The sequence below is a fragment of the Molossus molossus genome, unplaced genomic scaffold (genome assembly GCF_014108415.1).
Source record: "Molossus molossus isolate mMolMol1 unplaced genomic scaffold, mMolMol1.p scaffold_m16_p_22, whole genome shotgun sequence".
Classification (NCBI taxonomy): Eukaryota; Metazoa; Chordata; class Mammalia; order Chiroptera; family Molossidae; genus Molossus; species Molossus molossus.
The window spans coordinates 15,294,917-15,318,961 of NW_023425358.1; the positions used below are offsets into that span (position 1 = coordinate 15,294,917).

The following is a 24,045-nucleotide window of genomic DNA, read 5'->3' on the forward strand; positions in this document are numbered from 1 at the left end:
GGCGGTGAGAGCAAACCCGGTCAGGCAGCGCGCGGAGGTGGCGCGGGAGGACAGAGAGAGGCGTGGCTGGGAAGAGGCTCTGGAAAGAGGCTGGAAGGGCCCTGCAGCGCCCCCCCACCCCACTCCCCGCCACCAGCTCTGTCCAAGGCCGGACATGTGGCCTGCGGGGACTGGAGCTGGGCAGACCCTTAAGTCCCCGAGATCCCTCGCGCGATTTAACCGCAAATAAACGGACACTCAGGCAGCTTCCAAAAGAGGCGAAATCGTTTATCAAGTCGCCGACTGCGCGGTATCTACAGTATCTACAAATATCTACACGTATCTACACCGCCTGCAGACAGGGCCCTCGAGTCGTCTACACTGCAGCTGCTGGCCGGGCCAGGGGCGACGCGGTCTCTTGGAGAACAATAAATATCACTTCCTTCCGCGCTGACCGGGAGCTTTGGCACTGGCGGCGCGGCCCGTGGCCCTCGGGGCCGTAGGGGGCAAGGGGGCCACGGTGGCGCCCGGGCTGGAGAACCAGGTCGTCCGACAGCGCTTGGGCGGAGGGTGGAGGACCTCATGGCTGCGAGGCTGGAGAAGGGGTGACCCGCGGTTACCCGGGGCTGGGGCGCGTTCCCTGCCGGCCTCAGGGCTGCCCGGGCCCGCGGGCGGGGCGGCCGCGTTATCTGGGGCAGTAGTCGTAGGAGCCAGGCGGCGCGGCCCCTGCCGAGTACATGTTGGCGGCGGCGGCGGCAGCGGCGGCGGCAGCGGCGGCGGCGGCGGCCGGGCTCACTGGGTGGTGGTGCGTGTGTGCGTGCGCGTGGTAGCCGTGGCCGCGCAGGCCTGGCAGCGGGTAGGGCGCGGGCCGGCTCTTGGCCCCGAGGTAGTGGTCGTAGGCGGCAGCCGGGTACTTGTAGGGGTGGTGGTGCAATGGCTCCGACGCGCCGGGCGCCTCCAGGCGCAGCTCGGGGTGCGGGGGGCTGGGCCGGCCTCCGGGTGCACCGGGCAGCGGAACCAGGCCGCCGGGGCCGCCAGCCCCGGGCAACGCGGGGCTCAGCACGCGCGCCAGCAGCGGCGGCGGGGGCGCCGGGTCCCCGAGCACGGCCGGCCCGCCCGCTTCGCGCTCGAATTCTCGCCGGGCTTCGGCCGCGTCTGCGAGAAAGGCCGACGGGTGAGCGCGGGGGCCGAAACGCAGAGGGGACCCGCGAGAGTCCCGCCGGCAGGATGAAGTGCTAGGCCGCTCCTCTTCCCTTCTCTCCGAACCAGCCCGAGAAGACCCCGGCCCTCCCCAGGAGCCCGCGCACCTCCGCGGGCGGCAGGGCGAGGCTCAGCCGTCGGGCCAGGCGGGCGAGTGCGCGCTTGCCCGCCGCCACGGCCGTTGTGCAAGCGGCGGGAAGGCCGCTAGCGCCCCTGAGGCGCAGGCAAGGCCGGGCGCAGCCGCCTCCCCGGGGTGGAGCACGCGCAGGGCCGCGGCCCGGATCCCACGACCCCGGCCCTACCTTTCTCCGCGCCGTTCGGCTGCGTGGGGGAGGCCACCGGGTTCCGCGAGCGCGCAAAAGCAGTCATGAGCGGCAGCGCGCCAGGCCGGTGGTTACGGGGCCTGAGGGAGGGAGGTGGGCGGTGGATCAGCGGGCGCCCTGTGCAGGCGCCCGGCGCTCGCTATCTTCTCGCAGGACACTCACCAGTCTTCGGGGTCGCAGTCTCGGAAGCCTTTGGCGAAAGGGTTGCTGGCGATCTTGAGCTGCGTAATCTGCGGGGAAGAGGACACTGAGCAAGCGGCTCGAGGCCATTGGGCCTCCGCGGAGAGTTGGGGAGTGTTAAAAGGGGTTCCTCCAGGAAAGCCTCTCTACTCTCCGCTGACATGAACCGGCCCACAGCTGCCCCTCCCCCACGGATACTGTGCCTGTCTCCTGCGCGGGACGTCTGCGGAGCCTCCTTTCTTGGGAAGGAACCTCTCGCCCCTGGCTGGGATGGGAATGTAGTCACCTCCACCCCCACCCCGCAGTGGAGAAGAGCGAAGGGGCACCCTAGGAATCTGGGTAAACCTCAGATCTGGCCCCTGATGGGGAGTTTCCGGAATGGTTTGGAAAACAAACTTTCAGGCCACATTGACAGTTGCTGCTTGAGAGGTCAACCTGATAGGAGGCCTGAACGACCTGCAGAGGGGAGGGGGCTGCATGCTGGTTTGTTCCACTGGGGCCCACAACGTGCAGGTCCAAACCTTCTGTTCCCCAAGCAGAGACTGGAAAATTGTACCCCATCCCAGAAGTTTTGAAGGTGCGGGTCCTCAGGGCCTCACCCTATGGTTCTGATAGGCAGTGACAGCAGTGAAACGCGTCTCCTCGAACACGAAGGTTTTGAAGTTCTCCTCGGCGTATTTCTCACTGTCTTTTCGTGGGTCCACATAGACCACATGGAAGCGGGGCTGGTATCTGTGCATGGAGTTGAGAATAATCTGGAAGACAAGGTGGCGAGGCCGGAGCTAGGAAATTGGCCAAGGTCTGGATAGTCAGTGAACATCCCAGAGAACTTGGGCAAAACCCTTATCTCCCAAAACGAGGCCTGGCCATGGATCCCAAGCAGATGCTGTGACCGATTGGGGGCCACTGGGAAAAACGCTTCTCCAAGTGGCAAAAGATGGAGGCTTAGATTCTATTTCCTTAAGTTCTCAAGAACTGTGACCCACATCACCCGCCTGGATTCCGAAAAGCCTCCTGTACCTACCCCCACACAGGGCCATCCTTTCCAGTTAAAAATCTCCAGCAAAAGATCAGGAATAGGGTGATGGAAGCAGGAACCCTCTCCCAGGCATGAGGTCCACCAGGCCCTGTGAGGCCCTGACCAGAGGGGCTGCTCTGCAGCCTGTCCCTCATTCACACCCCAAGCTACCCAAGCTCTGCCTCTGCCTCTGGCTCTGGCCTGGCTCTGGCTCTGGCTCTGGCTCTGGTCTGCAGGAACTCCGGAGGGCCTGCAGGGGTGGGGGGAATGCGTGGTAGCCTGGGGAAGGGGGTTGCTCACGTGGCCGTTGTCGTCCAGTAGGTTGTTGGTCAGTTTGAGCTTGTCAAAGGACACAATTTGCTTCATCCACTGTGCACCCTTGGCAGGCGAGTCAGGGTGGTAGTGTACTCGGCCTGGAGTGGCAGGGTCCGCCTTCCCAGCCACCAGCCAGGAGGAGCTGTGGAAGGCGTACCTGGGACGGCACCGGAGCATGGGTCACGTCATGTGGGGACGAACCGAGGGCCTTGCCGAGTGAACCCGGGAAGTGCCTCTGATGAGTTTCCCCATCGGTGAAATCAAATCGAGGCTTCAGCTGCCACACGGGCTGAGAGCTTTTCGGAGGGGGATTGTAAAGAAAACAGAAAACTCCCTCCTGTCCCAATACACAAGACAGCAGGAATCCTGGCACCGAGGAAGGAGGAGGGAGGCTGAGCTCCTGGTGCCACATTTCGCTGCACACGGGTCTGCTTGCCCTGGGCTTCCCTGCTGGCCTCCAGTGTCACCCACTTAGCAGGAGCCTGGATTTAGCCTAGCAGGCTGCCTGGGGCACAGGGCAAACCATGTTCTTTTTATTAATTGCCGTTAATTGTCTGGGCAGCTAAGGCCTGCCTGCCCTGCATAATCTCTGCCGGCCACCCCACCTTTCCTGCCCTGCTCAGGGGCCCAGCATTCCCTTGGGATGGGGGAAGGGGGAAAGGTGCCCACACTCATCTCATGGGAGGAGACAGGAAGAAAGGGGGGACTGTGTGCTGGAATTGCCCCCCCCCATGGGAGCTGCCTAGGGCCTAAAGCTGGTGGAGAAGTAACCAGTCTATGCAACCTAAGGGGAGTTCTGGAGAGCCTCTGAGGGTGGGGTGTTTGAGTTTGGGATCTGATGGGATGTGGAGGGAACAGGACACAAAGGCTAGTGGGGAAGCTGGCACAGAGGCCTGGGACCACTCAGTTACCAATGCACCCAAGGCATCACCAGGCAGGGACCCCGTAGCTTCCCAGGGCGCCCTCCCAGGTCCTGCTGGGCGCTCACCGGTAGCGCTTGTCATCCACAGGGACAAAGTCCATGAGGAGCATGTAGTCAGCCATGGGGTCCATGCCGAAGAGCTTGACTTGGAAGGTGGGGAACATGCGCCTGAGGACAGGACAGCAGGGAGGCAGGTCACCTTAGATAGAGAAGGGCAGGGTCGCTTCACCTTGACCAGCCAAGAGAAGTACAGCCTCCCTGCTGAATGCTGCATTTGGTTTGGTGGCCTGGTCCCTCCATCTCATCCCCCCTCACTCAGCTGCTCTAACCTGACCAGGCCCCTGCCTAGCCAGGACAAGAGGAGCAGTGGGGCAGCCCCCTGCTTAAATACAAAAATGGCTAACTCAGCACTGGAGCTGAACCTCCACCCCAACCTTGGCCAATCACTTCTGTCACCCTTGCCTGTGTGGATCCAGCCTAGCAATTGCCGAGCTAGCCTCAGCTGGCAACACCCCAGCAGCAGGATCCAGTCCCAGCCCTCAACAGAGCCACCCCAGCTCGATCTGAGCTCCCGGCTCAAACAAAGTGAAACCGGGGTATTCTGTGATTCTAAAGAGTCCTGGTTGCCCTTTTGAATAAGTCTAAGGCTGTTCCCCAATCCCTCAGCAAGGCCAAGGCCTTGGATCCCGCAGCCCCAGCTGTGACCCAACTCTCAGGCCCTGCCTCCCCCCAATGCTGAAGTATCCTTATTTTCCTTGGGTACATATGTAAGTTCCTACTCACCCACTCCCACCATAACCCCAAGACACAGCTACTTAGAGCAGACTTGGCTTGTGCCCTCATGGCCCCATACTCTCCCTCCCCTCCCTAACTTGATAACCAGATCAGGGTTCTTGAAAGGGCATTATGCCACTCCAGGATGGGCCACTGGCCATAGGCCAGCCCTGTCCCTATGGGCAGCAGTGTCAGTCGCTTCACCCTGGAGCACAGCACTAGGTCTGGCCCCCCAGTCCTTCCTACAACGTTCTTTCACTCCTAGCAGCCAGTGGGCAGAAAACAGATGGCACAGAGCTGGCCCTCCTAGACTGGCCTGCTACCACCACCACCCCACCTCTGTAGGCCAGAGGGTGCTGCAGAATGCTGGCTCCTGGGGAGAAGCCTGGCTGGTGCCAAGGCCCTTGCTGGGCTGGCCTGCACCAGAGGCCGGGGCACAGTCCTGGAGGAGGGAGGGATGGTGCGTATGCCCAGGACAGCAAAAAGAGCCTGGAGTAGACCCACTTGAGCTGGAGCGGAGCATGGGGGCCCCAGGCTTCCCAGGGAGGACGGCCTCGGCAAAGAAACAGAAACCACCAGAAGGCTCTGCAAACAGGCCCTGAGCTCCCTTTGGCCAGGCGGACGCAGACCTGGTGTCTCTGTGTGTACATTAGACACAGCCCGGCACTCGCCTTTGTCTGTTGGTCAAATCCATTGCATCGAAAAACTTGTTCCCCTTCTTCTCTCTGGGCCCTTACAACAAATACAGGCCAATTGGAAGACGGCAGGCCCCAGCGGCGGAGCCAGGCCCCACAATCACCCGGAATTTAGGCCTGAGAAAACTGGGTAGCAACTTCCACGAAACGGAACACACTGTTTTAGAATCTTAATTCTCCCCTAAAATTTTCCCGACAATTGCCCAGCTGCTCCTTCTTTAGCGGGGATAGACTGAACTAGGGAACCAAAGACCGAATTTCCTTTGAGGTAGGATCCATTGGGAGCCGGCTGGCGGCGAAGCCCCTCAGAGGCGGCTGCCTTCCCCCCAATCCCAGTGTGCTCCGAGCTGGTCCGTTTCTGGCGGCCCCCTGTCCTGGGGCTGCTGGTCCGGCAATAGGTCCGTGGGGTTTCTCTCCGCCGCCTTCCTGGCCTCCGGAGCCGTACCCTCCGGCCCGGCGCTCCAGGCGGCTGTCGCTGGAGCCGGGACTCGAAGAGCGAAGGAGCTGGCCCGCGCCGAGAGGGACCCGCAGGTGGCCAGGCCGCGCCCCCCACCCCGCTCCTCAATCTTGCTGGTGTGGATCCGGCCAAAGCCCGCTGCCCGAGACCGGCGCCACGTGGGGAGGGTCGCAGCGGGGAGAGGGGCGCCCTGACCTGCCAGCCTTGGTGACGATCATCTCGGTGCCCAGCTGATTGAATTCGTCCCACAGAGCCTTCATCTCCAGCTGTACGCTCACGCTGGCCACCTTCGCGTTCTTCTTTACCGGCGCCTTGGCGGCGGCCGCACAACTGGCCCCTGGGCCCTCGGGCTCGGCAGCGGTGCTGGTGGCGGCCCCGGCGGCCGGCGCGAACGGGTAGGCGTGCGGCGGCGGGGCGCCCGGGGCGGCGGCGGCGGCGCACGGGTCGTAGCGCGGCGGCGGCGGCTCGCGCGGGCCGTATGGGTCCGCGCCCGGCGACGCGGCGCCCGGGAAGCCCCCGGCGGCCCCCAGGCTGCTCAGGCTGCTGGCCGTGAAGGCTGCAACGTCGCAGAAGTGCGAGAGCTGCGTGAGCCACGGGCTGGACACGGCGGAGATCATGACCCGCGGGCCGCCGCCGCCGCCGCCCCGCCGCCGAGGTGAGCGCTACCCCGCGCCCCGGGCCGAGTGGCGGGCGCCGCGCCGCGCCCGGGGCCGCGCCGCCCCACACCGCGGGCCGGCCCCGAAGAGGCGCCCCGCCCCGCCCCGCCCCGCGCTCCCCACCCCCCCGCCGAGACAATGCCTCCTTCCCCTCCCCTTCCCGCGCCCCTCCTCCGCCCCTTCCCCCTCCCCGGCCCCCAGCCCGCCCGCCGCGGCTGCTCGGCCCGGGCCCCCCGACCGCCCGGACCGGCTCCCCAGAGTGCCGGGCCGTCCGCCGCCCCTCGCTCTGCCGCCCTCCCGTGTTGCACTTCTCCCTTCTCTGTCCAGGCTCTCTTTACAGTTTATTTATTTTTTTACCTTTGTCTTTATCGTTTAAATTTTCCCTCCTATTCGTCTTTCCTTCTTCCACTATCTCTTTCGTTTCTCTTTATTTCTGTTTGCTTTTCTACCTCTTCCTCTTTTTCCTGTTATGCCCCGCTCTTTTCTTTCCACTTTATTTTTCATCACTCTTTCTTTTCGATCTGCCTTTCCCCTCTTGTTTATGTATGTCTTTCTTTGTTATGCACTGTATTTTCCTCTTTAAAAAAAAGAACTGAAGTTCTCTATCTTTTTTTTAATTACTTTATTAGAAGTTCCTTCTCGTTCTTCTTTTTGTTCTTGCCCTCTTTATTTCTTTTTCTTTTTTCTCCTTATTCCTAGCTTCTCTTCGGGTTTTCTGTGTTTTCTCTCCTTTTCTGTATTTCTTCTCCTCTCGTCTGCCTCACTTCTTTCTCTCTCCTTTTCCCATGTTTCCACTCTCCTCTTGTGCTATTTTCATCCCACCTATCTGAGCTCAGGGCTACTACTTCTGCCGCCTTTCTCTGGTCCTCCCCATCTGTCCTTCCCAGTCTCCACTAGCCCAGTTCTGGGTCTGTGTCTAGCTGCGTGCAGGTCTCTGCAGCTGGGTCCCCAGGCTGGAGGGTGCACAGGCTTTGGGCAGGATGCCTGCCCTTCCGTTTGCCCCAGTGTTGAAGCTGGAAACCTGGAGTCCACCCTGCCAGAGCTCCTCTCCTACCCACTCTGTGCCCCCGCCCTGCCAACCCTCTTCGATGGGCTCCCGAGGCAGCAGTGATAGGGGATCTGGAATGCGGGTTGGTGTAGACGCAGTGGGAAGGCTCACCTTCCATGTCCCTGGTGACGGTGCTGAAGTGCATCCCGGCCGGGGATTCCAGCAGCCGGTGAAGCTTCGCCCGGTTGGAGGACCCGGGGCCCAGGCGAGCGGTACGCTCTGTGGCCTCTGCTGCAACCAGAGAGGCGATGCTGAACGCGCTGGCCCGGGGAGAGAGCGGGCTCCGCGCGTCCATAGGCGCCCGGCGGCCTGGCCGGCGCCGCCTCCGACTGCGTGCGCCTAGCCGCACCGAGGCCGGCCCAGCCCACGGGAACCGGGGGCGGGAGCCTGCGGTGCCACTCACAGCCCTTAGCCCGGACCCAGGGGATTATGGCGTCATGGCCCCCCACTCCGGGCCAGTGGCAGCCAAGGGGCCCAGACGGGTGGGGCGCCCTGAGAGCACAGGACCCTTCTGCTTTTCAAGCTCCTGCCCCCTCGCCTCTGCTCCCAGGGACCTCCATGACCAGTGCCCCTGGAACATCCCACAGCTCCCGCTGAGGCCAGGGTTCCCTCTGTCAGCTTCTACGGCCCCTGAGGAAAGGTGATTATAGCGGGAGCGCTCAGCCCCAGCCCAAGGTAGTGGGACACGGATGAAGTACCGAGGGGCCGCGTGGGCCCAGCCCTGCCCCTGCCCCTGCCCTCAGCCCCTCCTGCCTCCTCCTCCCTGGCTGCCCCTGCACCTGGGTGAGGAGAGGGCAGTTCGGGCTCCAGCACGGCCTCGGCGAAGCAGGACAGAACCCAGGCCAGCAAATGCTCTGGGCCGCCTTCGATTAGCTCACTGTTGTGGCTGGGGACCCCAAGCAGAGGGACACCGCCCAGGCTGTGCAGCCCGGGAGTCCAAGCGTCACGCGCAATCGCGCGCACCGCCCGCCTCTGGCCAGGAGGCTTATACATCCGGAGGGTGGGCAGTGCCCGCTCCTCTGACCTCCCCGCGCACCGGCCAGGCGCAGGGAGGGCCCGGGGGCGGGGCCTGGACTGGCCAAGGGAGCTGAGGACATGTCTGTTGGAGTCCAGGCCTCTCAGTTTGGTGGTGTGCTGCCCCTCGCTGCCACCCACTTCATAGTCCGCCTAGGGCAGTTAGGCCCACTTCACAGTCAGCCTGCCTGCCTGGGGCAGTTAGGCCCCACAGAGTGAAGTAGGGCCTGCCTGAGACCTTAAGGCCTTTAGGCCCAGGCTTTGGGTACCAAAAGGCCTAACTTAGCTTGTGCCTTCCCCTACCTACTGCCTCTGGGGCCTCTTCTGACCGTATCAGGCATCCATTGCCTTCCTGTCCAGTGTCTCCCCAGCAAGATGTCAGGCCTCCCTGCCTCCCAGGAGCCTCTCTGGCCCTGCACTGAGGTTCTGGCAGTCAGGGCCTCCTTTCCAAGGCCTCTCTGCCTGCAACCACATCATTTGCCTGTGCTTGTCTGAAAGGGGGTAGGGGGTATGCAGCCTCTCTCAGGGTTTTTACAATCCTAGGGCCTCAGACTCTAGGCTGCAGGGGGTGCTGGCTAGGAGGCAGGGAAGGCCCAGGAACTGGGGACCAGGGATTAGGCTCCAGTGGGAAGCAACTGGCTCTGGGGCCTGAGGTCCAGCAAAGAGTGTGAGGCTAGAGTATAGTGGGTGAGCATATGGGTCAGTGCTGTGTGACTGGGGTGTGCTGTGTGTGACCTCATGCACAGTGAGCCCCTCCCTGCCCCCCAGCTTTATGGATTGTGGAGGGAAAGGGAAGCTGTTGCCAGGGCATGTCCCCAGACCTAAGTGGTCGTTCAGGGCTGTGACAGTGACAGTGACAGTGACCTATGGGACCTAGGGGCACATCCAAGGAGGAGTGTGATATGGGCACCAGCCAGCTTCCCTGTGCCTCCTTGATGAGCAGGGCAGGCACAACGCTTCCAGGACCCCAGGAGGAGCTGGAGAGCCCAGCTGGGAGAGGGTATTGGTGGAGGCAGGTCCTGGTAGTGTTGCAGGAAGTGTGCCCAGTATTGTCAGTTTGCACCCAGAGGTGTGCAGGGGTATCACCTGTCGCTAGGGGTACCTTTTACTGGTAGCTTCACTCACTCACAGTTTATGTGTGGGTCCCCATGTGGGGGCTCAATGGTATGGACTCCTGCTTGTGGTTGTGGGTTATCTGGGATACACGCTGTCCCAGCATGTGGGGTGCCAGTAGTTGTGTCCTCTGAACCTGGGAGAGCCTTCCTTATATATCTGGGGGAACACCTGAAGGCAGTGTCCAGATGAGCCCCAGGGTGACACCAATATTGAGAAGGGAGAAGTGAAAGTGAAAAACCCTGGGGCTTCCTGGAGACTCTAGGTCAGCCTCCTGGAGCACCATCTTGAGGCCCTTGACCTTCCATGGCAGAGGTGGTGGAGGGGGAGAGGGGATCCTCCCAGTCCCTCATTAACCCCTTCCTGCTCAAGCTGGGATCTGCAGTGTCGGCTGTTTTGTCAAAAACTCCAGAGCAGAGAGAATTCTTCATGGTCCACGACGGAGCGCTAGGAAGACATGAGCCGCAACCCCCCTCCCGGAGCAGCTCTGTCTGCAGAGCGACTCACTCCACCAGCTGCCAATAATGACCCGCGCGACTTAACAACCCCGGACCCCGATGCTCCACGCGCGGGCCCTCATGGAGCACTCAACTCAGAGGAGCCCAAAGATGCCCGAGGCGCGAGATCGCCCGAGTCTCCAGCCCGCGGCAGAACCGCTGCCTCCACTGCCCACCGGGGCTGCGCTCCTCCGACCTCCCCTCAGTCCCTTCTGGGGCCGCACCTCCCTCCCACTCCGCCAGGCTCCCCTGCCCGGCAACCTGCCGGAGCGCCCAGCCACTCGCGCCGCCCACCCCTCGTGCAGGCCGCAGCCCAGAGGGAACGCGCCCGCGAGTGGTCCCGAGCCCCGTACACCCGTCCCGCGCGCGCGCCGCGCCGCTGCCTGCGGGAAGGCTTGGCTTCATCTCTCACCTGGACCGGCCGCCGTTCCCTTCCGCCTCGCTCCCCCTGCCGGCCGCGCCTCCATTACCAGGAGGTAGGAGGCCTGGCTACGCCGGCCGGGAGGGCAGAGCGCGGCAGGGGGTCGTGAGCTGCTCCGGGTTGGCCACGTTAGAGCGTGGTGCACGGTTGCGGCCTGGGATTCGCAGCCTGTCCCTCCGCCTGGGACGAAGAGTGAAGACCAGACCCGCATTTTGCCGCGCCGGCTGGCTGCGAGGTGGGTTCTATGAGACCATTTTACAGGCCTTAAAACCAAGGCTCAGCTTTGGGTGGCAGCCAGTAGTACGGGATGGGGAACAGAAGTCTGGAGAAGGGCAGGAGGCAGCAGGGGCGGGCTGGGCTGGGGCCGTGGCCCCTCCGCACCCGGGACAGGGCCGCAGCTTTTGCTTCTCCCTGCGCAGGGTCCCACGTGGGGACTCAGCACTGCCCCAGAAGCCTTGCGTGCCTCGGCTTACTCACTGCCGCCTTCCCCCAGCATCTTCGGAGTTTCGCCTGAAGCAAGCCCTATTTCGGATGTTTTCTCCCCAGCGCAGGAGGCGGCCCCTGGAGAGTCTTGCCTGACTCGCTGCCCGCCCAGCTCCGCCTCCCCAGAGCGCAAGTGGCTCCCTTAGGGGAGCCATCAAAGATGGGCACCCTCTTTTGGCGGGGACCCCTCTCTTCATTCTCTGCCCATTGTAAAGACACATCCACAGCACCGTGGACACCGCTCAGAATTCACTCTGGCATCTTTGTTCCCAGACTTGGAAGGACCAGCACACCCTTGTGCATCTCTGCCAGGCACGAAGCCCACCGATCCTTGCCCTGAAGTGCTCCTCGAGACAAGGTGCACACCACCGGTGCACACCACCCGCGCACCCAGCGGGTCTCGGGCCATCTGGGGCAAAAACACAAGCAGATGGATCTGTGCAGGCAGCCTACAGGATGTGAGTTCGTGGTGCACTGAGGACCCCCTCCCCTAGGAGTCAGAGAATGGATCGGAGTAGAACCGGGTTGCGTCACCCAGGGCTCAGACAGAGAGGGGCTGGGCTTTACTTGACCCCATTAATTCGTTTCAGGATTGATTAGCGGGGGACTGCGTCCAGCGCCTGCCTAGACTCGGCCTCAGGGCTCTCCCAGGGAGGTCCCGCACCAAGAGCAGCCTGGACCCAGTCAGCGGCTCCTCCCCTGCCAACAGCTTTGGGCCTTTGGGGGCCCGAGTCTCAGCGGGGCAGCGCAGAGGTTAGGAGGGGAGCCACTTTCGCTGGAGCCGGGAGAGGCGGCGTGCTCAGCAGTTTCGTCCTCCCTTCCCGGCTCCGTCCCCACCTCTCCTATGCCGAACGCCTCTTGCAGGACCCTGGCCCCGTCGTTCCTCCATTCAACGACGGTGCTTCGCCCGAGACAAGGGCGAACGCCGCTATCTGGGTGGCCCCCGTAGGCGTGGATGGGCGGGTGGGGGCCGCCGTGCTGTGACTTCCCTCCCCTCGGTCCCCAGCCACAGAGCGGTGAGAAGACCCGCAGGCTCAGCGCGTCCGGGGAGGAGCCGGCGCAGTTAGAGCGGAGTCTGCGTCCAAGTCCGAATCGGAGTCGAACCTCCCTCCGCGCCCAGCACGCGCACCGTTGGCGGAAGCACCGACCGCGCTTACACGGTGGGTGCCTTGTCAAGATTGGAGGCCTGCGGGGCTTGCCTCATGGCCAGAGCTGTGGGGTGGTGGCAGAAGCAGTTTCCTTGCACACACACACAGAGCCCCCTGCACATGTCGTGGGCTCTGGGGACACTGTTCTGTAGAGGTGGAGAAGGAGGCAACCCCTTCTCCCCAGCTTAGGGAGAGCAGTGGCTCCACCGGCCCTAACTGACCCCTGGCACTTCCTTCAGGGTGCCGGGCAGTTCTCCCCTCCCCAGGCTCCCACCTTGGTGTTGGGCCCTGACACAGACCTCTGGTAGGGGAACGGGTCTATGCCTGGCCCTGCCTGGGAGTTCCAGGTGCATAGTGGGGTCCACATGAGCGGGACTCAGACTCCAAGGAGATGCCCAAGTGAGCCTGGACAGATAAACCCAATGGAATTTTTGAAAAGATTCAGGAGTTAGAAGCAGCCTGCTCTGTGCACTCTGGTGGCTAGGAGATGGGGGGTGGGAATGAGCTGAGCTATGGCCAGGAAGGGGATGAACCTCTCACCTCTCCCATGACATCATCTGAGACTTCCTGGACCCCAGCGCCACCTGTCTCCTAGTCCCAGGACTGGGACATCTCCGAGTGCTAGTGCGAGTGGACCTTGGAGGACTGATGACTGCAGGATGAACAAAGAGGAAAACTGAGACGTTGAGTGGGGCAGACACTGAGGGGAGTGACAGGCGGGGAGAAGGCAGGACAGAGAGCCACACACCCCTGTGACACCAGCCCCCTCAGAGCTGGGAAGGGATGAGCGGGGTTTATACAGCCCTGCACAGCTGAGTCAAAGCCTCCTGTCCACCACCTCTCTCACTGTGGGTGCTGTCTTCTGGGCCCAATGCACCCCCATTGTGTGTGCTGTCTTCTGGGCCCAGTGCCCAGGAGGACAGATGAGGGGTTGTGGAGATGGTGAGAGGGAACACCAGACAGGATGGGGATGTCAGCTAGGCCTGGGTAATAGCACCTCCTGCCCCTCCCCCCACTGCTGGACACCAGGGCCCCCTGCAGGCTGGAAGTTCCCACAATTCTAGAACAAACAAACAAACAGACAGACTGGTGCACAGCCAGGTCCTGGGCCCCTCTCCGATTTCTGGGCCTGTTGATTTAGCTGCCCACTTGGTGGGAGGACCCAGCCACATGGGGAGCTGGCTGTCCATCTACTGGCCACACTAGTCCCTCCACCCCAGGTGCTCTCAGGCAGAGGCAGGGCTCAGAGACACAGGTGACCTAGATTTAGGCTGCCTACTGGTGGGCTGAGGAAAGCAGCCCCACCAGACCCCTTGCTTCCCTTCTATGGCCAGGGCAAGGGGAGCCACACTTTCCAGGGAAAGGGACAGACCCCAAAAGCCCCTGGGGTGTGTTGGCTGAGGGTGAATGACCAGTAGACACCTGCCAACACTCTCCTCAGGTTCCTCTGGCCAGCGGGGGACCCTGGCTGGGTAACAGTACCCATCCATCATGTACCCACAGCACTTCACATACACCAAAATTGGACATGTGTTCACATGTGTTCACACACCACACATACATGAACACATCTACAGCTGAGTGCTCACACATATGCCCCTGAGCACACCATACACACATGTGATCAGGGGCAGGTACATGCACACACTGTTCACGTACAGACACCAACATGGGCCAGAGTGCACATAATCCACGTGCAGAACATTTACATGGGCATGCACGTGTGTGCAGGTGTATTCCTTACAGTGGCCACTGGGGTAGGTCTTTAATGTCAGTGACACTCATTTCAGTAACTCAAGTGGACCTTAGGTTTACTTGACATCGACAAGGTCCGTGTGGAAGCTATAGGTACCACACGATGAAGGAAGAATGTTTCACTTCACTCACGTTGGGTCATTTCCTGAACATGACATACTCAGATGATACCCCAACGGGGAGCTCTGATGGCCAGGATGATGCCCTGGACATTGAGAACAAGAAGAGGCTCCCATAACAGGGCACTCAACAGGGACCCTTCTGGGTGGAGTCACCTGGGAGGTCACTCCATGCTTAGGCCCAGCCGTGAATCGGGCTGGGTGGGTAAGATGAGCCCTGGGAAGCAAGAAACGGGTCAGGGCCAGAGGTGGTGATGAAGAAGCATCAGCACCTTTGTTAACAGAGGGTGTTCTCCCTATAATCATTGGATATATGTGTCTCCTGTTAAAGATACTTAGTGCGTTTAAGACAGTTGAATATTTCAGTCTTGGAATTTTCATTAAATGCTTGATAAGTTTAGCAAATTCAAGTTGCCCACATATTCACTGTGACAGCCAAGTGTGACTATTTGGAGAAACTCTGGGTGGAAATCCGGTCCGAGTGCCTCGGAGGGTTGGCTGTGTGACTGCACCCTTCTCCATCCACTCTGCTCCCTGGCAGGGCCCCCAGCGCTGCTGGATGGTTATCCCAAGACCACACCCAGGTGCTGTGGCCTGGCACCCAGAGTCTCTGTGCCCACTGCCCTCAGCAGGCTCACCTTGCAGTCCCCCTCTGCCTGCTGACCTGGGCTGCAGGCAGGAGGCAGGTAAACTGTCCAGCCTGGGGGACATTGTCCAAGTGGTGGGGACGCTCTGTCATGGTACAATGTGAAGGCAGAATGGCCTGAAGAGCAAGACTCCAGAATGGGGAGCCCCTCTGCTGAGCACCCCCCTCCCCATGGGCAGATGGGAGACTGAGGCCTGGGCAGACCAATGGAGGCAGCAAGACCTCCCTGGGGGACTTTCAGCCCTGCCTGTCCTCCTGCTTTCCTGGGGAAGGACCTGCTGGGAAGAGGTGGGGATAACATTGCAGAGGAGAATGTGACTCTCAGGCAGGTCTCCTTGTCCCCTTGGCCATTCAGAACAGGGCAGAGCCAGGGCTGGTAGTGTAGCCCAGTCATCACAAACTGGGGCCAGGCGTGAGCCTCACCATGCAACGCGCGTGTCCAGGGACACAGCTTGGCCTCTCCAAGACTCAGTGTTTTTGTCTAAGAAATGGGGAGAATGCTAGAGGCCTTACAGTGTGGATCAAATGAGCTCATGTTGGCTCCCGAATGTGGCTCCTTAGCTGATGTTATCATTGCTGTTGCCCAGGGCCACCCCCATGGGCCACCCCCAATCCAGCTGGTCCCACAGGACTATGGGTGGGCAGCTGTTGCCTCTGTGCTCCTGTGGGGCCTCCAGGCCTGGCCTGGGGTTCAGGGAGGGATTCCTTGGTGTGCCCCCAGAAAGCCCAGTCAGGCACACTCTGCCTGACTTCCCCGCCCAGTCCAGGTCCCACACTCAGCCTTGGTTCCTCATGTCCATGAGCAAGGCCCCGCCCCACCCCAGCCAGACAAATCCCTTCCCTCCTCTGAGGCTCTGCTGAACCAGGTTGGAATTTCTCAAAAGCAAACAAATAGGCGAGCTCAGAGCTGTGGTTTTCAGAGCTCAGATTCCTTGGTCTGTCTGAGCAGCATCAGGGCCCGCTGGCTGCCCACGGCAGGCTGGACAGGATCCACGACTGAACCCTCAGGACACCGTCCCTGAAGCATGGGGCTGCCCAGAAAGGATGCCGGGCCTGGAGGGGAAGGGCAGGATGTGACCAGGGAGCCACTGTGGAGACAGCGCTGGTGACAGCCGTCTGCCGAGGTGCAGCAGGCAGGGCTGGTGGAGCAGAGTGGGTGAGGACTGCAAGGTCTGAGCTCGGAGGACCAGGCAGCCATCTGAGCAGGTGGCAATGTTGTCTAGGTTCAGGGGCAGGGCCGTGGAGGCTGTGTGGGAACGTGGGGTGGAGAGGCACGAGGCAGGAGGGCACCTCAAGGGGCCCACAGGGCTAGGAGGGAGGGCTGGGGTGAGGGAGGGCCCAGAGGGGGTTCTCGCCAGGTGGTCTTAATCTCCTCAGTGAAATAGGAGTCCTGGGGGCGGGTGGGGGAGGCGGGAGCTTGAGACAGCTGCCGGGAGGGGATGGCCTGACAGCCCTGAGGCCCCGGTAGAGCCTCTGCTGCTGGGCCCTCTCTGGTCAGCCCCTGGATGGATCCCTGGGCCACGAGACTCGGAGCCAGTTCTTCCACCCACCCCTCCCCCGGGCCTCTTCTGCCTTCATGGCTGAGAGGGTCTGGCCTGCATCTGTGCGTGTAGGGGTGGCCTGGCCCTTCCTGCTGTCTCAGTAGCCATCAGTGACTGGGTGGGACACAGGCTGGGTCAGTTTTCCTCTATTGCAGCCCCCTTCTTGGGTCCCCACTAACCCACCAAGCTATCCCTGCTCTGAGGTAATGCCAACAGTGAGGGGGGAGGAAGCAGGGAGGAGGAGGGAGGGGTCCCTGGCCAGACCTGGACCCTCAGCTTCCCTCCAGAGCCCTACACTGGGGCCAGAAGGACAGAGGGGAGGGTCTGGCTGAATCTTCCCACCCCCACCATGCCTTGATCTTTTCCTCTACCCACCAAGGAGCCTCCCAGAGATGGGGAAACTGAGGCCAAGACAGGGTAGGTGAAGCTATCCTTGGCTGCCAGGCATCTGGGACAGGAAAACGCACCAGCTGCCCCATCCTGCTAAGTGGACACTTGGCACCAGCTATGAGAGGCAGACAGACAGACAGACAGATGAATTAGAGCTTACACCGGCGCCCCAAAACCAACACATCCCCTCCCTCCAGGGTCTTTGCCAGGACTGGATGCCCTCAGGGCTGCCCATGCTAGGCAGGCTGTCGGGCCTCGCTGGGAGTGGCCGGGACCTGAGTGTCTGAGGTGCCCACTGGAGAAACCGAGGCAGCCCCCTGACAAAGCCAGCGTGGAACAGGGACACCGGGCCTCCCTGGGCCAGCCTGGCCAGCCTGGCTCTCCTTCCCACTCCACGCAAGCCCCTCTCCAAATCGCCTGCCTGCCTGGGTCCTGGCTCCCATCTGGGCCCCTGGGCATGTGTCTCCTCCTTCCTGGCTCTGTGCCATGGTTCTGCCCCCACTACCAACAAAATCCATCTCAGGACTGCACCCTTTGGACCTGCTGGGCCCTTTGCTCTGCTTTGATGTTTCTACCTGTTCTTTGGGCCTGGGGGGGTGGGGTGGCAGTAGGTGGCAAAGCAGAACCAAGCCATCTGAGTAAGTGACTTGAAAGAAGGTCCACTAGGAGGTGGCACATCGGTGGGGCTAAGCTAGCCCTCATGAGCTGGACCCAGGCTGGGACCTGGGGAGTCAGCCCTCCCAGAGCCCCTTCAACTTGCTTCCAGGTATTTCTTTCTCGTGGCTGCAGACAGTACTGTTCCCCTGAGCGCCCCCCACCTGTCCCGGCACATTCAAGGCAGGGTGACCAACAGTAATTCTCACCTTCGAGGAAATTTTGGCAGATTCATTCCTGAAATCTGCTAAAACCAGCCAGAGTCTTACTTCAAGGGCGAGTTCCTTTCCGTCTGAGACGTGTAGAATGGGTCACTGCCCTTCAAATGTCTGCAGAGCTGTCCCAGGACAGAGAAAGCAGCCCGGGTCTAAGGACAGAAAGTTCTGGAAGGGGATTGTTCTCCCAGATGAAAAGCTATGCAACTCTCAGGGCTGCCTGGGAGGTAAGTAAAGGGGGTGGCCATGGGGAAGGGAGGAGGGCAGTGGGGATGGCAAAGGCCACAGGGGGCACTGAGCCACAGGCTTTGGGCTTCTGCCTTTACTTCTTGGGGATCAGGCCCTTCTACACTCAGAATGAGTGTTCTCTTTGTGGTGTCTGCCGTGGAGCAGGGGCCTAATGCCCAGTGGCCTGGAAGCTGTGGACTTTGGGGCTCACTTTCCTTGTCTGCAGGCCCAAGCAGGAGCCCAGGGCTGGGGGCGTGAAGAGTGACTGTTATGGATCAGGGGTAAGGGCAGAGGCCCAAGGCTGCAGCAGTGAAAGATACGTCCCAGGTCAGCCCACAGGAGACTCGGGGGTGTTGCTGTGCGAAGTGATCGTGATCAGTGGACACCTAGCACCAGATCAGTAAATTATACCTGTTATTCACGAAGCAGCAGTGGTCATTGTGTAGGTGCTGAGGACATTGCCCTCTTGGTATGGCATGTCACTTCCTCCATTCTACATGTGCCGTCTTCCTTAATGTGGCCCCAAGTGTCCCTGGCTCTGATCTGGAGGCTGGCTGTCTCCAAATAGGTGCCCAGGTCCTTCTAGACCTCCTTGCAGCCTTGTACTCCTCACCAGCTGGTTTGTGGCCTGGACACACCACCAGGGTAGCTCCCCACAGCCGCTGTGGACAGCCAGCATCAAGCATCTTAGATTTCTGACAAGGAGACCTCCCACCTGGTGGCAGCTGATACCTGAGCCCACTCCACCCAGTGGCAAGGGGCAGGGGTGAATGACCTGGCTGGAGACAGCTGCTGTGGGAAAATGCCAATGTCATTGACACTGATGCCAGAGGGGAGACTGAGGCACAGAGCAGGGCAAGGCCTCGAGCATCTAGGAGGAGCCTTGCCCAGCTGGGGTCCTGTCACATCCCAGCCAGGCCCTGCCCTTGGTGCCCTGCACACCTCTGCTGTCCATCGCCCGCCCAGGCAAAAATGGCCATTTCCTCTAGCCCCCGCCCCTGGGAGCGACACGGAGCTGGCAAAACAAACAGGCCATTCCTCCTGTGGCCGCTGGCTGGTGATGGATGGCCAGAAGGGCTGGCCGTGCTGATGGACGACCGCCCATCATGTGTGGGCCAGGGGCGGGGGCCCAGTGAGGCCTTGGACACAGGCACAGACACACACTCATGAGCCACGGTGCTGGCCTTGTCGCAACCTGAAACCCTCCCTGGCCAGAGACCCGGGCGGACCAAAACCTGGGCAAGTCAGTGCCCCCAAGCCTCAGTTTCCCCATCTTTGTGTGGTCTAGGTCCCCATCATGGGTGGGGAATAAGCCAATATGACAACATACCTGACGGTGGGATCCTCCACGTACCCTCTGAGATTCCCACCTGTCACCCAGATGGCAAAAATCCCCCCTCGGCCTCTGTGCTCTGGGTGCGCTGGGCCTGATCAGGCCGGGGTCCTCTGAAGTCTTTCTCAGCACCTGAGTGTGTGCATGGGCCCCGGAGGTCTCCACAGCCTGGGACCCCAGCAGAGCCTGAGCTGAGGGCACCTGGTCAGGGAGAAAAGGCCCTGGAGGGGCCAGGTCCCTGAGCTCAGGGTGGGGCGGGGCAGGCACACCAGGAGGGGCTGAGTCTTGATGAAAGGCCAGGTAGTGGGGCTCCAAGTCTCAGGTCTGGTAGGCCTGGGTGCACTGCACTGCCCCAGAAAGCCCCAGGGGTCCTCTGCCCCAGTCAACCTAGCTCCAACCTTAACCAGCCCCTTCATCTGTTGGGCCAGGGATTGTCACCTTATTGTACAGATGGAAAAACTGAGAATTGGGGAAGTTCCTGCTGGAGGGAATACAGGCCCAAGCTGGGGTGGGACCTGCTGGGTACTCCTGAGCCCTGCCATACCCATCTGAGGCTAAACCCTGCCAGGCAGGAGAGGCTGTGCCCACATTCCCCAAGGAGGCCATGGCTGACGTGCCTCCAGCCTGCGTAGGCTCAAAGACCTCTGGCCCTGACTGCTGGCCACCTGTGGGCCTGAGGGACACCCTGCTACCCAGCCTGAGGCCTGTGGCAGTATAGCCCACCCAGCTGGTGACCGGCTGGAGAGGAAGGGGCAGCTGTGACCAGGCCTCTGACCCCCCAGCCGCTCACCCCACAGAGAGCACGTCTGGCTGAGAGGAAGCTTCCAAGACCCCCACTTCCTGAACCTCGGAGCAGGCTGGGCTGGGGCCTTGCACTTCCCTCCAGAGCCCCCAGCCCTTCCCTCAGCTTCTTCAGCCCAGTCCCAAAGTCCCTCAGCTGTTTGTTTCCTGGGGCAGAGAGTGGAGGGGGATGGCCAGGCAACTCGCCCTGGACTGGGGTCAACAGAGGCAGGAAGCCCATTGAATGGGGTGTGAAGACCTGGTGGGTGAGGGGCCTGGGCGGAAGGGGAGGGCTGGGCTGAGGAGGGACTTTCTCTGGAGACAAAGCTGCCTACAGGGTTGTGACTTCTACCGTTGACCCTTCAGATAGGCATGCCCACTGGTTCAAGGCCCTGGGAATGCAAGACGGCCGGCCTCTGCGTAGCCAGGACGAGGCTCTGATGCAGTCTAGCTTCCAGGAGCAGATCAGGAATGCCTGAGGTCACCTTGCCCCCCGAGATGGGCTGCGAGGGCAGCAGGTGATGTTAGAGGGGGGTGTCTGAACGAGGGGTCTGTGGGTAGGGGCCTGGGGTCCCAGGTAGAGGCTTTCAAGCTTTCTGGCCTGGTGAGTTTGGACTACGCTGCTGGGGCAGGAAGTCTGGGTCTAGCCTGGGATGGCAGAACGGGGGCAGGACCAAGGCGCCCACGTGGGGCAGGAAAAGGCCCTGGACTCCAGGAGGGATGGGTGGCCTCTGAGGGGCCATTTCCTCCTCGGGAATATCCTGCTGGGCAGCAGCAGGGAAGAGAGCTCCAGTCCAGGAAGGCAGGAAGGGCCTGGGGCTCAAGTCCCCTCATGCTCTCATCCCCTCATCCCCTCGGGCAGGCCCTGGGAGGTCCCAGGAGGGCTCCCCACCTACCCCAACCTGGAGCTCCTGCCCCTCAACCCCACCCTGGGCTGAGCTCCTGGAGTTCCCAGCACTGTCAGCCTTATCATCCTTCCCTGGCCAGGAGCTCAGACCCTAGTCCAGTTTCAGCTCCCCACGTGGGCCATGGCCAGAGCGCATGCCGCCCATGGACAAGCAGCTATGGACAGGGGGCAAGGAGCCTAGGGAGAGGCCCACAGGCGGCAACCTATGCGCAGAGCTCAGCCTAAGCCATCGGCTGGGCCTGGGCAGCCGTCCCAGCCCCAGCTGCCCCTGCTCCGGGCCCCGGGAGGGGGTCAGCAGCCCAGCACCCCCCTAATGGCCTAAATATAACGTGAGCAGGCGCCTGGCCGGGAATAGAGACCTCTGTCAGCTCCCAGCAGGTGCTGGTGGGAGGAAGGTCAGCGTGGTTGGCGGGGGTGCCGGCCAGGCAGGCAGCCAGACGTGGGTCATGTGAATGTTGGTGGCAAGGCCCAAGGGTGAGGCAGCATGTCCTCGCAGGACAGCTGGGTGCCCAGCCCACTCCGCTCGGAGCAGCCCTGGACCCTGCCCTGACCCTCACCTCAAGCCTGAGGCTTCTGTCAGACCCCTCGGAAGGGTAGGCCTGCCCAGCACTGACCGTGTGACCAGGCCCTCAGCACAGTCCCACCCTGCCACTCTGGCCCCCACAGCCTCAGCCCCCACCTGTCCCCTTCACCCTCGGGCCCTAGCCTGCCCTGTATGCTCATCCTTGTACCACCCCATGCCAAACCCCTCTTCTTCAGGCTGTTCTGAGCTGACAGCTAGCCCAGCAGAGGGAGCTTGACTCCAGTGTCCTCTGTACGCCCTCTCTGGACCTCACTTCCTGTCCCAGCCTCAAATTGCTCCTGACCCGACAGTCAAGTGAGGTCCTTTGAACCCCACATCACTGGGGTCAGGGCTCTGAGGAAGCTAAAGGGGGCTCAGTGGGGGACAGAGTCCCTACCCCCCCAACCTCTCAGCTGCCCTCCCCAGCCCCCTCAGACAGCATTCTGGACCCCAGGTCCCACCTTGGCCTGTCTCTCAAGCCCAGTGCTGCATCCCCCCCTGCTGGGCGAGTCCTGGACACCAAGCAGCCAGCCCTCCACTGTTTCCTAACGCACACGCCTTCTCTCCCGCTCCTTCCGTAGAAAGGAGACTGTCTAGCTAAGAATCTGCAAATATACTGAAAAATGGCAAGCAGCCTGGGAGAGAGTTTTCCAGCATGGCTATTCCAGTTACTTGAATCCAAACCGACAGTTTCTACTCTCACTTGATTAAAGTCTCATGCAAAACCCTTGGGGCAGGAGTGGCAGGTGCGGGGGAGGGGAGCCCTGCCTGAGGCACTGCAGGGTCCAGTGGTCTGGCCTGATCTCAGAGGGGCAGGGAGGAGGGCAGGGGCAGGTGGTGGCAACAACAGAGGCTGATGAGCCCAAGACACCTGCTGCCACTAAACCGCACCCAGGTGTTTGTAGATTGAATAATCTAGTGTTTGTCCAGCACCTCTGACATGTTCAGCACTGTGCTCACCACACGACAAATGCCGCCATCCCAGAGGTCAGAATCCTGGAAGCTTGGGCCCTAGGAGCCTTGGGTCCAGGGACTCTTCGTCTGAAAGGGACCTCAGGAAAATCAGCCACACCCTCCAGCCTGCGCCTCCTCCTGCAGCCCCCTGCGGTCCTCTGGCCCTACTCCCATGCTCCTAGCGATGAGAGGCTCACTCCCCAGAGGCAGTCCACGGCATCCAGGTCAGCAGGCTTAACAGTTCTTGCTTTGCAGGTTGGCGGGTAGAAAGCCCACCCCTGGAGAGACAGCAGGGCCAGCACAGGGGGCGAGGCAGGAGGTGGCAGACCACGGAAGCCTGCTTGTTGGCTGGAGAGTGTGGACTCTGTGCACTTTTCCTGGCTGCCCCTCCTGCCCTGCCCCTCAGGACCCCAGGAGGGGTTGGACCCAGTTCCATGGCCCTGTCCGCGCTGGACATGGTGGAGGCTGCAACGTAGGCTTGTTTATTCTTCATCTAGTTTTTCTGGTTTGGAGCCTGGGTGCCCAAGCAGGGCTAGGGGCCTGGGAACCAGTGGGGCGTGGGGGCTGGAGGAGGAGGGGGCCCTGGCAGGGGTGTGGCTGAAGAAAGGAATTGGGCCTGGGTGCAAGGCCATCCCTGGACCTGGCCTTGCTGCCACCTTCCTGTCCACATCTGCCCTCACCTGACAGGTGGGTGAGCTCCACCCTGAGCTGCTAGGGTCACATGGGCTTCAAAGAGGAGGCCTGGTCCTCAGCCCATCTGCCTGTGCCATCTGGCCCATCACAGGTCTGGGAAGGGACCCAGGCTGCAGCCTCAACGGGACTTCTGTGGTCAGAGAGGCTGGGGTGGAGCAGGTTCCCGAAAGCAAGTAGCTTAGGTTCTTGGCCCCCTCGGCCTTCCTCGGGGAGAGGCCTGGGTAATGGGCTCTGTGGGGGGGGGGGGGGATAGTGGGGACAGTGGCATTGAGCAGTAGCTTGAGGTCCCAGAGTGTGGTGTTCTTGTGGGAGACACCTCCCATCTACACATCGTCTGCCTTATTTTAAATCCGTGTTCCTCTGCTTCCTACACCTGGGGCATTGGCCCTCTCTGTGCCCCTGGAGGGATGGACAAAGGCCTTCTGCCTCTCCCCTTCCTCTCACCTCCTGCCCTCCTCTCCCAAGCCCTAGAGCCTGCCTCTCCTCCCCACTCTAGTCTCAGCTGCCCCAAATGCCTAGGATGCCCTCTCCCTTCCTCCAATCAAAGTCTGCCCGTCTGCCCTTCTCTCAGACACACGTGGGGAAACCGAGGCCCGAGGAGTAGAAGGAGGTGCTGAGATGACGCAGTGCTGGATGGAGTGGTCGAAGCTCTCCTGGGGCTACGGTGGCAGCGGTGGGAGGGTTCTGGCAGTGACCGCTGGGGGGGCAGTGACTTCTGGGCAGCCTGGCTTATTGGGAGGGGCTGCTGTGCAGCCTTCAGCCCCCATGGGCACAGTTCCCCAGCCCCCGCCTGTCGGGGCCAGTAGTCAGGGGTCTGCCCGTAGCCCTGAGAATCCGGCTGGATGAGAGAACTATGGACAGTGTCCGTGCCCCTGAAGCGGTGGCCACTGTGGGTGCGGCTCCCAGCAGCTGCCCTTTCTCTGTGCAGCCCACCCTGATCTCCCCCGAGCATTCCGTCAGGGCACCCAGAGCTCATCACCCACCTGACGCCATCTTCATTGCAGAGCCAGAGAAACTGAGGCACA

At 61.6% G+C, this 24,045-nt stretch overlaps 1 protein-coding gene across 2 annotated transcripts; it reads right to left on the bottom strand.

The window, feature by feature from the left end:
- Window positions 1-246: 246 nt before the first annotated feature.
- On the bottom strand, window positions 247-10,640 carry TBX1 (T-box transcription factor 1). 2 transcript variants are annotated; one of them, XM_036276824.1, is made up of 9 exons: window positions 10,604-10,640; window positions 7,679-7,798; window positions 6,059-6,419; window positions 4,004-4,105; window positions 3,001-3,172; window positions 2,282-2,437; window positions 1,665-1,732; window positions 1,482-1,582; window positions 249-1,134 (listed from the first exon to the last, which is right to left on the bottom strand). In XM_036276824.1, exons 2-9 carry the CDS (start codon window positions 7,710-7,712, stop codon window positions 665-667), a joined length of 1,464 nt encoding a protein of 487 aa, XP_036132717.1. In that variant the 5' UTR covers window positions 7,713-7,798; window positions 10,604-10,640; the 3' UTR covers window positions 249-664. The 2 variants fall into 2 exon arrangements, with proteins under 2 accessions (XP_036132716.1, XP_036132717.1); XM_036276823.1 differs by lacking the exons at window positions 7,679-7,798; window positions 10,604-10,640 and having other exon boundaries at window positions 247-1,134; window positions 6,059-6,548.
- Window positions 10,641-24,045: the final 13,405 nt, after the last annotated feature.